The following is a 12690-nucleotide window of genomic DNA, read 5'->3' as shown; positions in this document are numbered from 1 at the left end:
AAGAAGCTGGGGTGCCAGGCAGCCAGGGACCTGCAGGGACCACGCCAGGAGCAGGCAAGTATAATTAGACAGCCCCCTCGACCCCCCCCTGCTGACCCCTGGGTATGACTCGACGAGGAGCCTCCTCGGACCGCCGCATCATCAGGCGGCCCGCTGGCGCCCCCCTGTCAGCTGCGCCTAGGGCACATGCCCCAGCTGCCCCCCTCCTGGATACATCACTGTACACTAGTAATATCAACATTTATGTAATGAAAGGGTAAATGAATATACTCTTATTCCCTATCTCCATGTCCACTCTGTGAGGTCCGCCATTCAGTCTGGGTGATTGTCTGCAGCTCGTTTATATAGGGAATGTTTGGGGTCAGCATTTATATCTAGCTCACCATGCGGAAGTATGAAGGTAGCAGACGTAAGGCGCGCTAAGGTACAGGTTCTGTCTTCACCCAGGGGAAGCCATTTATAGGCCTAGTGACCACCTCCTAGATATAAATCCTTAGTATGCAGAGTATGATGTCAGTGGGTCTCCCAAGTCAACCTATAGAAGTCAAAAGTGCTTGCATCGGAGTTTGGCATACACTGAGGCCCCTGATCATGTGACCGCTGACTCCTCCCCTCCTGTGACCTCATCACAGGTCCTGTGCGCACAGAACAGCCATATATGTGGTGTGCGGCTCTGCAGGTGGAGGTAGGTGCTGGAGATTCCCCATTACTGGGCAGTAACCCCCTCAGTGCTGCGGTCACATTCCAGGAGAATGTAGATGTATGTGGGGCCGGTATTTGTGCTATGAGATTTACATTCTGTGCATTTAGGATACATATAATTTTTGAAGTTGGAATTTATTATCTCTTTTAGTAATACTTGACTTAGACTGCATAGCCCCATCTCTGATAATGTGTGTGAATCAGATCTGAGATCAGAGCTTTGCAACAAGAAGCTTAAAGGTACCGTTACACTAAACGACTTCCCAACGATCACGACCAGCGATACGACCTGGCCGTGATCGTTGGTAAGTTGTTGTGTGGTCGCTGGGGAGCTGTCACACAGACAGCTCTCTCCAGTGACCAACGATCAGGGGAACGACTTCGGCATCGTTGAAACTGTCTTCAACGATGCTGAAGTCCCCGGGTAACCAGGGTAAACATCGGGTTACTAAGTGCAGGGCCGCGCTTAGTAACCCGATATTTACCCTGGTTACCATTGTAAAAGTTAAAAAAAAAAACAGTACATACTCACATTCCGATGTCTGTCACGTCCCCCGGCGTCAGCTTCCCTGCACTGACTGTGTAAGTGCCGGCCGTAAAGCAGAGCACAGCGGTGACATCACCACTGTGCTTTACAGCCGGTGCTGACAGTCAGTGCAGGGAAGCTGACTGCGGGGGACGTGACAGACACCGGAATGTGAGTATGTACTGTTTTTTTTTTTTTTTACTTTTACAATGGTAACCAGGGTAAATATCGGGTTACTAAGCGCGGCCCTGCGCTTAGTAACCCGATATTTACCCTGGTTACAAGTGAACACATCGCTGGATCGGCGTCACACACGCCGATCTAGCGATGACAGCGGGTGATCAGCGACCAAAAAAGGTCCTGATGATTCTCCAACGACCAACGATCTCCCAGCAGGGGCCTGATCGTTGGTCGCTGTCACACATAACGAGATCGTTAGCGGGATCGTTGCTATGTCACAAAAAGCATGACGTTGCAACGATATCGTTAACGAAATCGTTATGTGTGAAGGTACCTTAAGGCTATGTGCTGTGAGGAAGTGACTGGTGTGATTTGCGAGGGTCGTTATGTGTCCCCCAGGATGCGCTCGGAAGTGTATTGGATCCGCTCTAGTGCCTTCTGGTTACAGTAGGGTGCCTGTGAGTCACAAGGCAGGATAAAAGTAAGCATAAAACCTGGGTAAATTATTTGGCCAAGGAATTGTTAAGGAAAACCCGGTATGGGCTTTTATTTTTTAAAGGGAACCTGTCACCCCGTTTTTTGAGATTGAGCTATAAATACTGTTAAATAGGGCCTGCGCTGTGCGTTACTATAGTGTATGTAGTGTACCCTGATTCCCCATGTATGCTGAGAAATACATTACCAAAGTCGCCGTTTTCGCCTGTCAATCAGGCTGGTCTGGTCAGATGCAATCTCGGCTTTGGGAAAATGGCCGCCGCGATCTCTAATGCGCACGCGCGGCATCCCGCGGCCATTTTCCTGAAGCCCCGTGCAGCAGAGCACTCCATCTGCGCACGCGCGGCCCCAGGAAGATGGCCGCCCCCACCGATGCAAGGGATTACAGCGCAGATCGCGCGCTGTGTCTTCACGTGGGCGCGGGGAAGTCGGAACTTTGGACATGCGCACACCACTACGCCACCAACGGAAAGCTGGGGAAGAAAAGAGCGCTGTGAACACGCCCACCTGACCAGACCAGCCTGATTGACAGGCGAAAACGGCGACTTTGGTAATGTATTTCTCAGCATACATGGGGAATCGGGGTACACTACATACACTATAGTAACGCACAGCGCAGGCCCTATTTAACAGTATTTATAGCTCAATCTCAAAAAACGGGGTGACAGGTTCCCTTTAAACGGACTGCAGGAAGGTAGTGGGGCCGGTCTGTTTTCTCCAGCCCAGATCTTACAAGTGGCCCATGGCCACAGAATCGATTTGAGGGGGAAAAAAAACCCTGCAGGAAGGGGTTTGGTTGTTGGTATGGTGTAGAGCAGACAGCTCTGCAAAAGCTCTGCCATGTGAGGGAACACAGCCCAGTGAGGCAAACTCCTGGCACCCGGCAGCGTGATACGGTGGTGCTGTCGGCCCCAGCAACCGGGTGCATATATGGACTGTGTTGCTTCCCGGCTGTGATCCGGAGGATATAATTTCTTTTGTTTGTAAGTTTTTTTGTGGGACATTAAAACCTACGTTTTCTTTGAACTTTCTTGCCTCATCACTGCACAGCGTGGACACCACTGCTCTACATATGGTTGGAGAATGCGGAGCAGTGTGAACTGAGGTATGAGGTATACCCCAAAGCGTGCTGCATGTCAATAATTAAGCCAGCAATGCTACACCTCAAGCCTGTGGACAAGATTGAGGAGCTGTTGAAACAGTGGGTCCTCGCTCAGCAGCCGCAACATGAGCAATACCTGCAGGAGCAGCAATGTGAGCAGCTGCAGCTGCGGTGTCAGCAGGAGCAGCAGTATCAGCAACAGCAGCAGACAAATAACTTGTTGATGCAGCAGATCGCGGCTATACGAGAGTCGGGTCCACCATCGACAACATTCCAATTGGAAGCCCGGTACAAGGTCCGGTTCTGTGCCTGAGGATGACATGGAGGCCTTTCTCACCATATTTGAATGCACCACGAAGTGGGAGAGATTGCTGGTGACCCAGTGGGCTGAATTGGTGGCCAACTTCTTGACGGTAGATGCACAGAAGTACTACCTGGACCTCAGTCGGGACGATGCCCTGGACTATGGGAAGCTGAAAGGTGAGATCCTTGCCAGACTGGGGGTTAATATATATGTGCGGGCACAACGGATGTTCCTGTGGTCCTTTTCCGACACTCGCCCTGCCTGATCTCAGGCCTATGACTTGAAGCAACTGGTTAAATAATGTCTCCAGCCCAAGACATTAACCCCATTCCAGATGGTAGAGGTGGTGGTCGACCGGCTAGTAAGAGCTCTACCAGCAGCCATACAGCGTTGGGTGGGGAAAGGGGACCCGGGCATTCTGGACCTGGTGGTAGGACTGATAGAGCGGTATGCACTCAGAACTTTATACGGGACACTGCTCCACTTCAGCTGTCTCGTAAGGCACCGCCGACTCAGGAGGCAGGGAAAAGTCCTCGACCCTCCACCAGGGCCAATACGGATCGTGCCCGTACAGAGGGGATATCTCGGAAGGAGAGTGACAACTGACCCGTGTGCCTTAAATCGGCCCTAAGGTTCCCTTGTGTCGCAGTTGTTAAGTGTTGGCGATGCCATGGCCTGGGCATGTAGTTGCCAACTGCCCCATAACAGTTGAACTCATGGACTGCAGGTATACGCACCATATGTCTATGTTTGCCCAGCCAGCCTGCACTGCCACTACAGGCCCTGCCAGTACCGAATCTCAGCTGTGCCAGGTACTTGTTAATGGGTACCAGACGGACGCTCTCTTGGACTCGGGGAGCTTGGTGACTCTGGTGCACAGGTCTCTGGTTGCTGGAGACAGTCCTAATGGAAGGAAGGTGGGTGTGGTCTGCATACATGGGGACCTCCAAGAGTACCCGACCATGGAGGTTACATTTTCTACCCCGTGTGGAGAGATAAGACGCTGTGGGAGTGGTAAAGACTCTTCCGTATGGGACTGTATTGGGAAGAGACTTACCCCTGTTCTGGTCCCTGTGGGAGACTAGAGCTAACCCTCCCAAGGTAAATGTTATTCCAGGCTCAGAAACTGAAGATCCCGAGTCAGGGATACCTGCCGTGGGGGTCACCAACCCAGGGACAGAGTGTAACCCTGATAGATTTCCCTTAGAGGTATTGGCAGAAGAAGTTGAGGAGACCCCTCCGATCCCCGAGCTGAAGGTGTCCCCTGGTAAGTTTGAGACCGCCCAGCTCTAGTATCCCACTCTGGCCTGGCCACGGGAAAAACTAATCAAGGTGAATGGGGTGGCTCAGCAACCGGGTGCGGAGATGGAATTTCCCCGGATAACGATCAACCAGGAGTTAAGGTACCGTCACACATAACGATTTCGTTAACGATATCGTTGCTTTTTGTGACGTAGCAACGATATCGTTAACGAAATCGTTATGCGTGACAGCGACCAACGATCAGGCCCCTGCTGGGTGATCGTTGGTCGCTGCGAATGATCAGGACCTTTATTTGGTCACTGATCACCCGCTGTCATCGCTGGATCGGTGTGTGTGACGCCGATCCAGTGATGTGTTCACTGGTAACCACGGTAAATATCGGGTTACTAAGCGCAGGGCCGCGCTTAGTAACCCAATGTTTACCCTGGTTACCATTGTAAATGTAAAAAAAAACACATACTCACATTCCAATGTCTGTTACGTCCCCCGCCGTCAGCTTCCCTGCACTCCTCCTGCATCCTGTGTCAGCGCCAGCTGTCCGTAAAGCAGAGCACAGCGGTGACGTCACCGCTCTGCTTTACGGCATCGCTGGAGAGCTGTCTGTGTGACAGCTCTCCAGCGACCACACAACGACTTACCAACGATCACGGCCAGGTCGTATTGCTGGTCGTGATCGATGGTAAATCGTTTAGTGTAACTGTACCTTTACTGTACAGGATTGATAAAATCAGGAATGAGGTGGTAGAACAACTGGTAGTGCCCCAATCCTATCATTGGGCGGTGCTCGACATGGCTCACACTCACAAGCTGGAAGGGTATTTGGGGGCCAAAAAGATGCAGGTGTCTACGCTGAGGTCCAAAGGTACTGCAATACGTGTCCTGAGTGCGAACTAACCTCACCCACCATGAACTACCTGAGTCCATTGGTGTCTCTGCCCATTGTAGAGGTACCTTTTGAGTGGATTGCGATGTATCTGGTAGGACCAATAGTAAAATCCGCTCGGGGCCACCAACACATATTAGTAGTCGTAGACTACGCCACCCAGTACCGAGATGCAATATCTCTTTGCCACACCTCGGCTAAAATAAGAGCCCGTGAACTATTTGCCATGTTTTGTTACCTTGGGCTACCCAAGGAGATCCTTAAAGATCAAGGAACTCCTTTTATGTCTAAGGTGACCAGGGAGCTATGTAAGCTGCTCCAAATTAAACAGCTACGTATGTCGACTTACCATCCACAAACCGATGGGTTAGTGGAGAGGTTTAATAAAACTCATGGCCATGCTCAAAAAGTTGGTCGCCAAGGATGGGAGGGATTGGGACATGTTACTGCCCTATTTAATGTACACCATTCGCGAGGTAACCCAGGCATCCATGGGGTTCTCCCCATTTGATCTATTGTATGGCATGCACCCGAGGAGACTGCTGGATGTAGCCAAGGAGATGTGGGAACAGGAGCCCACTCCACATAAGAGTCATCGAGCATGTGGCAAGTATGCAGGATCAAATTGCTGCCGTTCGGCCATAGTAAAGGAGCATCTGTTGGATGTCCAGGCCACTCAGAGCCGCACGTGTAATAAAAGGGCCACAGTCAGCACCTTTAAAGAAGGGGACCGCGTTTTGGTACTCTTGCCAACTCCAGGGAGTAAATGGCCAAGTGGCAGGAGCCATTTGATTTACGAGGGAAGGTGGGCGAAGAGAATTATAGGGTGCACCAACCTGGGAAAAGGAATCCTGAGCAACTTGGTCATGGAGGCGACTCTGGAGGTACCAACGGGGAACCCTCTGGCCCCGGGCAGGGATGCGGCCAGGTGTGAGGAAGTTAATGACGCCCTCACAAAACAGCAGCGACGAGAGGCTCGAGCTTTGGTGCAGCAAAATACAGACGTATTCTCAACTGCCGCAGCGAATCTCGATGATTCAACGTGACATTGTCACCCAGCACAAGGTAAGGGTACAGATGAAACTGTACCGGGTGCCAGAAGCCCGGAGGCAAGCCATAGCGGCTGAAGTGAAGCAAATGCTTCAATTGGGAGTCATCGAGGAGTGGGCTAGTCCCATTGTGCTAAGATCTAAAATAGATGGGTCGTTACGCTTCTGTAATGACTTCAGAAAGTTAAATGAGGTGTCAAAATTTGACCTCTATCCAATGCCTCAAGTGTAGGAGCTAATTGAGAGACTGGGAAAGGCTCAGTACTTCACCAATATCAACCTCACCAAAGGGTACTGGCAGGCCCAGCTAACAGAATCAGCGAAAGATCTCCCTTATAACGCCAGAGGGTCTATATCACAATGTCGTCTTGCCTTTTGGGTTACATGGGGCTCCGGCCACATTCCAAAGGCTGATGGACATAGTGTTAGAGCCTCATCGGAAATATGCATCGGCATTAGTGATGAGCAGGTATACTCGTTGCTCGAGTTTTCCCGAGCATATTCGGGTGATCTCCAAGTATTTGTAAGTGCTCGGAGATTGTGTTTTCGTCACCTCAGCTGAATGATTTATGGCTGCTAAACAGGCTGAACACATGTGGGAATTCCCTAGCAACCAGGCAACCGCCACATGTGCTCAGCCTGGCTAGTAGCCGTAAATCATTCAGCTGAGGTGAAAAAAACTAAATCTCCGAACACTGACAAATACTCGGCAATCACCCGAGCAACGAGTATACTCGCTCATCAGTAATCGGCGTATTTGGATGACATATTCATCTTTAGTACCAACTGGGAGACCCATCTGTCCCAGTTACAAGTAAAACTGGAGTCTCTCAGAATTGCGGGGTTAACGGCAAACCCAAAGAAATGTGTGATAGGACTCACGGGAGCCCGGTATTAAGGTTATGTGATTGACGGCGGGGTTATCAAATCCCAAGTAAATAAGATTGAGGCCATCCAAAACCGACCCAAGCCGTTGAGTATCCAACAGGTGAGGGCTTTTCACGGCATCATTGGGTAGTATGGCTGGTTTATACCCAATTTTGTGGGGAAATCAGCACCCCTAACTGACCTGCTAAAAGGTAAGAAGTCCGTTATGGTCCGGTGGAATCCTCAAGCGCAGGAAGCATTCCAATTCCAATCCCTGAAGTCGGCATTGTTTAGACAGCCAGTCTTCATCAGCCCCAACTTCAAAGAAACTTTTATCGTCCAAACAAATGCCTCAGAGGTAGGCCTAGGAGTGGTGCTGTAGCAAGAGGTGAACAGAGATGAGCATCCAATCACCCATCTGAGCAGGAAACTGACCGTGGCGGAGAAAAATCATAGCGCAGTGGAGAAGGAGTGCTTGGCGATTAAATGGGCCCTGGAGTCCTTAAACTATTATTTGCTCGGGCATCAGTTTCTTTTGGTAACAGACCATTCACCCCTCATCTGAATGAGAAACGCAAAAGAGAGGAATGCTCAGATCACCAGATAGTTCCTGTCCCTGCAAAATTTCAGTTTCTCAGTGAAACATCGGGCAGGAAAATCACAGGGAAATGCAGAGGCCCTATCCAGGTCCCCCTGTCTGGTGACAAATGTTCAACCCCACAAGTTTGAACAGAGGGGGGTATGTGAGGCAGCGACTGGTGTGATTTGCGAGGGTCGCTATCACTCAGAAGCGTATTCAATTTGCTGGAGTGCAAGTACCGAATCTCAGCTGTGCCAGGTACTCGTTAATGGGTACCAGACGGACGCTCTCTTCGACTCGGGGAGCTTGGTGACTCTGGTGCACGGGTCCCTGGTTGCTGGAGACAGTCCTAATGGACGGAAGGTGGATGTGGTCTGCATACATGGGGACCTCCGAGAGTACCTGACCACGGAGGTTACATTTTCTACCCCATGTGGAGAGATAAAACATGTGGTGGGAGTGGTAAAGACTCTTCCGTATGAGAAACCAAAAGAGGAATGGTCAGTATGGTGACAAATGTTCACAAGGCAGGATAAAAGTAAGCATGAAACCTGGTTAAGTTATTTGGCCAAGGAATTGTTATGAAAACCCGGTACTGAATCGAGTTGAGGAAAAAAAAAACCTGCAGGAAGGGGTTTGGGTGTTGGCATGGTGTAGAGCAAACAGCTCTGCAAAAGTTCTGCCGTGTGAGGGAACACAGAGCCCAGTGGGGCTAACTCCTGGCACCCCGCAGCATGATACAGTGGTGCGGTCGGCCCCAGCAACCGGGTGCATATATGGACTGTTTTGCTTCCCGGCTGTGATCTGGAGGATACCATTTCTTTTGTTTGTAAGTTATTTTAGGGACATTAAAACCTACGTTTGCTTTGAACATTCTTGGGTCCCTGCCTCATCACTGCACAGTGTGGACACCGCTGCACTACAGTGTCCACGATCTGGAAGTAGCAGCGCTTTGGATGCAGCACATGTTTGCTACTTCCAAAGTGCTGCCGTCTATTGAACACAGGTGAATTTGCATGTGTTCACTGAACCGTGCGAATTTACCGCATTCAATGAATTTCTATTGATTTAATTTTTGTGCATCTCCACAGTAGAAATTTACATGTTGCAGTTATGAAAGAGGTGCCGCATATCAGTGTCCACGGGTGATCTGCAGGTGAACATGCACGCACATTGGATATGGGATTTCAAGAAATACCATCAACTATGCTGTTACAGCTGGCCGCTGCGGTTTTGACGCTGCTGAAATACGAAGCGTCAAATCCGAAGCAGTTTCTGATCATGGCCACATTCCCTCAATGATAAGTTAGTGGGGCTTCAGTAATTCTGAATTGGCTTGCTAGTTTAAAACAGGAGATTTCTTACATGGGATCTTTCTGCTGTTACATCGTCATCTTCTCCCCATTCAGGTCCCCACAATATCGGATCCTCTAAGTGGAAATCCTCTATATAAGAGAATTTTCCTGATTGCCCTGTCCAGGATGGATAGGGACAGGGACAAGATGGCAGAGAAAATATTACACATCACCCTAGAGATCCTCTTCCGGCTTACTGGAGAGGTGAGAGATTCTGATGACGTCATATTATATCATTCTTATTTATGGGAATAACAGATGGACAGAACTGGAGAAGTGAGGACTCTGGAAATATCTAGGGTAAGATTTATTAATGTGTCTCTCCATAACCAGGATTACACAGTAGTGAAGAAGACCTCTAGCGAGCGCTGTCAGGCCCCTGTGTTTGAGGGATGGGGAAGACCCCTGAGCCCAATCACGAGGTCTCCACTTTACCCCCTGATACATGAGGACATCAATGACCAGAAGATCTTAGAACTCACCTACAAGATGATTGAGCTGCTGACTGGAGAGGTGACACTGCTGGGAATGCTAGGACATTATACAGAAACGCTATGAAGGGATCGCGGGGATGACTGTACCATTGTATGTGACAGGTTCCTATAAGGTGTCAGGATGTCACCGTCTATTTCTCCATGGAGGAGTGGGAGTATTTAGAAGGACACAAAGAGCTGTACAAGGACTTCATGATGGAGGTTCCTCACCCCCTCACATCACCAGGTAATAGACAGGACTAAATACACAGCCTATAATCATCTGTATGTAAAGAATGAATTCAGTCCCTGTATGTGTTTCCTCCAGTTCTATCCAGTAAGATGACAACACCAGAGAGATGTCCCCGTCTTCTTCTTCCACAGGCCTGTAAACAAGAAAATCCCAGTGTTCTTCAGGATCATCAGGTAGATAGAGATGAGGTGTAATGAAGTGTGTAGAAGGTTGTAAAGGCCTTGTGTGCAGTCTTGTTTCATTCACCAGTATTACACCCTGAATGGCCAATTTATTGGGGACACCTGTATGGAATTTAAAAATGTCAGAGGAATTCATCAAGAATAGTTTTGAAGAACAGGTCACATACAATATTGGTGCTACAGCTGACATTTCCAAGTGTACAATTCTTTAACACTGATTTGCTATAGCAGAAGATGGCCAGTTTCAATGCCATTGCTGACTGAGTGAAAAAGAGAGAGAATTCAAAGAGTGCAAAAAATATATTACTAAGCAGTAGAGATTAATTCAGATCTATGTTGCATCATACTGAGTGGAGGGTCAGAACTTGGCAAAAGTCCTTTCTCTCAGGTGTCAATGAGTCGCCCCGCGGGCTAGTGGTACTCGGTACCGGGTCCTGCGGTTCACAGGGGATGTCACGGTGGCTGTGACCCGGTCCGTGCCCCTGGGCGCCCATGTAAAAGGGAAAAGTCTTTAAAGGGATAAAGTTTATGTTCGTGACACCACCTGTGGTATTCGGTCAGGGTGACCAACGCTGCTTTAAGGGGTCCGCTGGGGTGATGTTATGGCAGCTAGATGGTATACCTTCCTACAGGTGAAGTGTATCCCCAGGGCTCCCGGTGTGTAGATGGTGGTATGGTGAGAGTTGCAGAGAAGAATGAGGGCACAGGATTGCAGTCTCTTTACCTTGTTTACTGATGGTTTCAGCAGCCTCAGTCCAGGGCACCAGACCACAGGGCAGGTAGGGTCCGGCCGGTTCAGAGGCAAGTCCAGAGTCCCCTTATCCTGGTGGAGAATAGAAGCCTTCCTTTGCGCTGTAGTGGTGTAGTCCCTTACTGCTAGAAGCTTCACATAAGGTCCTCAAAGATGTTATCTCTCTCTCTGTCCCCCGGATAGGATAGGTCAAAACCCGTATGACTGGTGACTTGAGCCTGTTTATAGGGTCTCTTAGATGAACCGGCTCTGTGGGGTGTCACCGTGCCTTCTGGGTGTGGGTGCGGACAGGTAACGTGCAATTAGCTGTCCTGGCAGTCTCTGATGTAAGGCGTGGAGGTCCTTATAACCTCGGTATTCCGGCTACCGGATTTCTGCGCCTCAGAAGGAGGCAGCCTGCTCAGGGCTGGTCCCCTTCTGGTATCGCCTCCTGTGCTTCCTCTCATGCACGCTCGCTGCAATCAATTCTGCCTTCCAAATGTCTCTTTCTGGGAGCTCCAGCTCTGGGGGACATGCACAGCTCTGTAAACCCTCTGTCCTCCTCAGACGGATGTCTGGAACTCACTGCTGCAGCTCTGTCAGGAACTAACTAACTTTCTCTCCAAAATACCGGTTATTTATATATATATATATATATATATATATATATATATATATATATATATATATATATATATATTATATATATATATATATATATATATATATGGAGTCACCTAGTAAATAGGATCAAAAGCTCCCCCTGGTGGCCTGGAGTGTGAATGTGTTGCATGTTTGTGATACCTGGTTACAGTTATCCTTTCTTGCCTCCGAATGTAGCATCATTCTCCCCTGGAGGAAAGCAATACCACTGTGACGACCAGGACCCTGGGGCGCCACATCAACATTTCTGGAGATGTAATAATGGTTTGGGGAATGTTTCATTGGCACATCCCGAGTCCTCTGATATTTGCGTATGGACTTCTGGACAGTAGGGCTTGGTGATTATTAAACTTTAATTGTCAGATGCGCTTTAATTATAATTAATGTTAGAATCAAAAATTCAATTGTAGTCCTGCCTCCCTCAACAGGAAGTTGGCAGCTGCTAAACTACTTGCTTAATCAAAGCTGCTCAGATGAGAACTACTTGCAGAGTTAGAGGACTGTTTGTTTGGTGAGCAGCAATAATTAGAAATTGTTTTGGGTGAGACATCGTTAAATGCATAGACTGTTGGGGTAGTGTGAAAAACACAGGTGCTGCCTCCAGTTACTCTCAGGCAACAGTTGGAGCACAGTCTTGCTTTTTGTTCACTTCTCTGATGTGGCTGATAGTGGATAATATCATGCAAATAAAGTTTGTGCTATATATTCTTGATAATACTTTGTCCTACTAGTGAAGTGACTTTTTCATCCTTTCATCTCTACTGTACTCTACCCACCAGTACTAAAGTTGGAAACATTCTCTGAACTCCTCTCCTTCTGCCCCCTCCTACATTTTATTATTATTTATTATTATAGCGCCATTTATTCCATGGCGCTTTACAGGTGAGGAGGGGTATACATAATAAAAACAGGTACAATAATCTTGAACAATACAAGTCACAACAGGTACAGGAGGAGAGAGGACCCTGCCCACGAGGGCTCACAATCTACAAGGGATGGGTGAGGATGCAGTAGGTGAGGGCAGAGCTGGTTGAGCAGCGGTTTGGTCGATCGGTGGTTACTGCAGGTTGTAGGCTTGCCGGA

The 12690-nt window shown here is 48.9% G+C and overlaps 1 protein-coding gene across 1 annotated transcript in view; it reads left to right on the top strand.

Annotated features, from left to right (window-relative positions):
• Positions 1-644: 644 nt before the first annotated feature.
• The window catches only part of LOC138666627 (zinc finger protein 850-like), a 138518-nt gene continuing 126472 nt past the window's right edge, over positions 645-12690 (top strand). Inside the window, exons 1-5 of the mRNA XM_069754823.1 lie at positions 645-685; positions 9361-9510; positions 9640-9819; positions 9903-10026; positions 10108-10205. Coding sequence (XP_069610924.1) covers positions 659-685; positions 9361-9510; positions 9640-9819; positions 9903-10026; positions 10108-10205 — 579 coding nt within the window. The 5' untranslated portion in view covers positions 645-658. The remainder of the gene's footprint in view (positions 686-9360; positions 9511-9639; positions 9820-9902; positions 10027-10107; positions 10206-12690) is intronic.

The sequence above is a fragment of the Ranitomeya imitator genome, chromosome 2 (assembly GCF_032444005.1).
Source record: "Ranitomeya imitator isolate aRanImi1 chromosome 2, aRanImi1.pri, whole genome shotgun sequence".
Lineage (NCBI taxonomy): Eukaryota > Metazoa > Chordata > Amphibia > Anura > Dendrobatidae > Ranitomeya > Ranitomeya imitator.
Note: the sequence above shows the minus strand (reverse complement) of the source record. Positions and strands in the feature narration are given on the sequence as shown.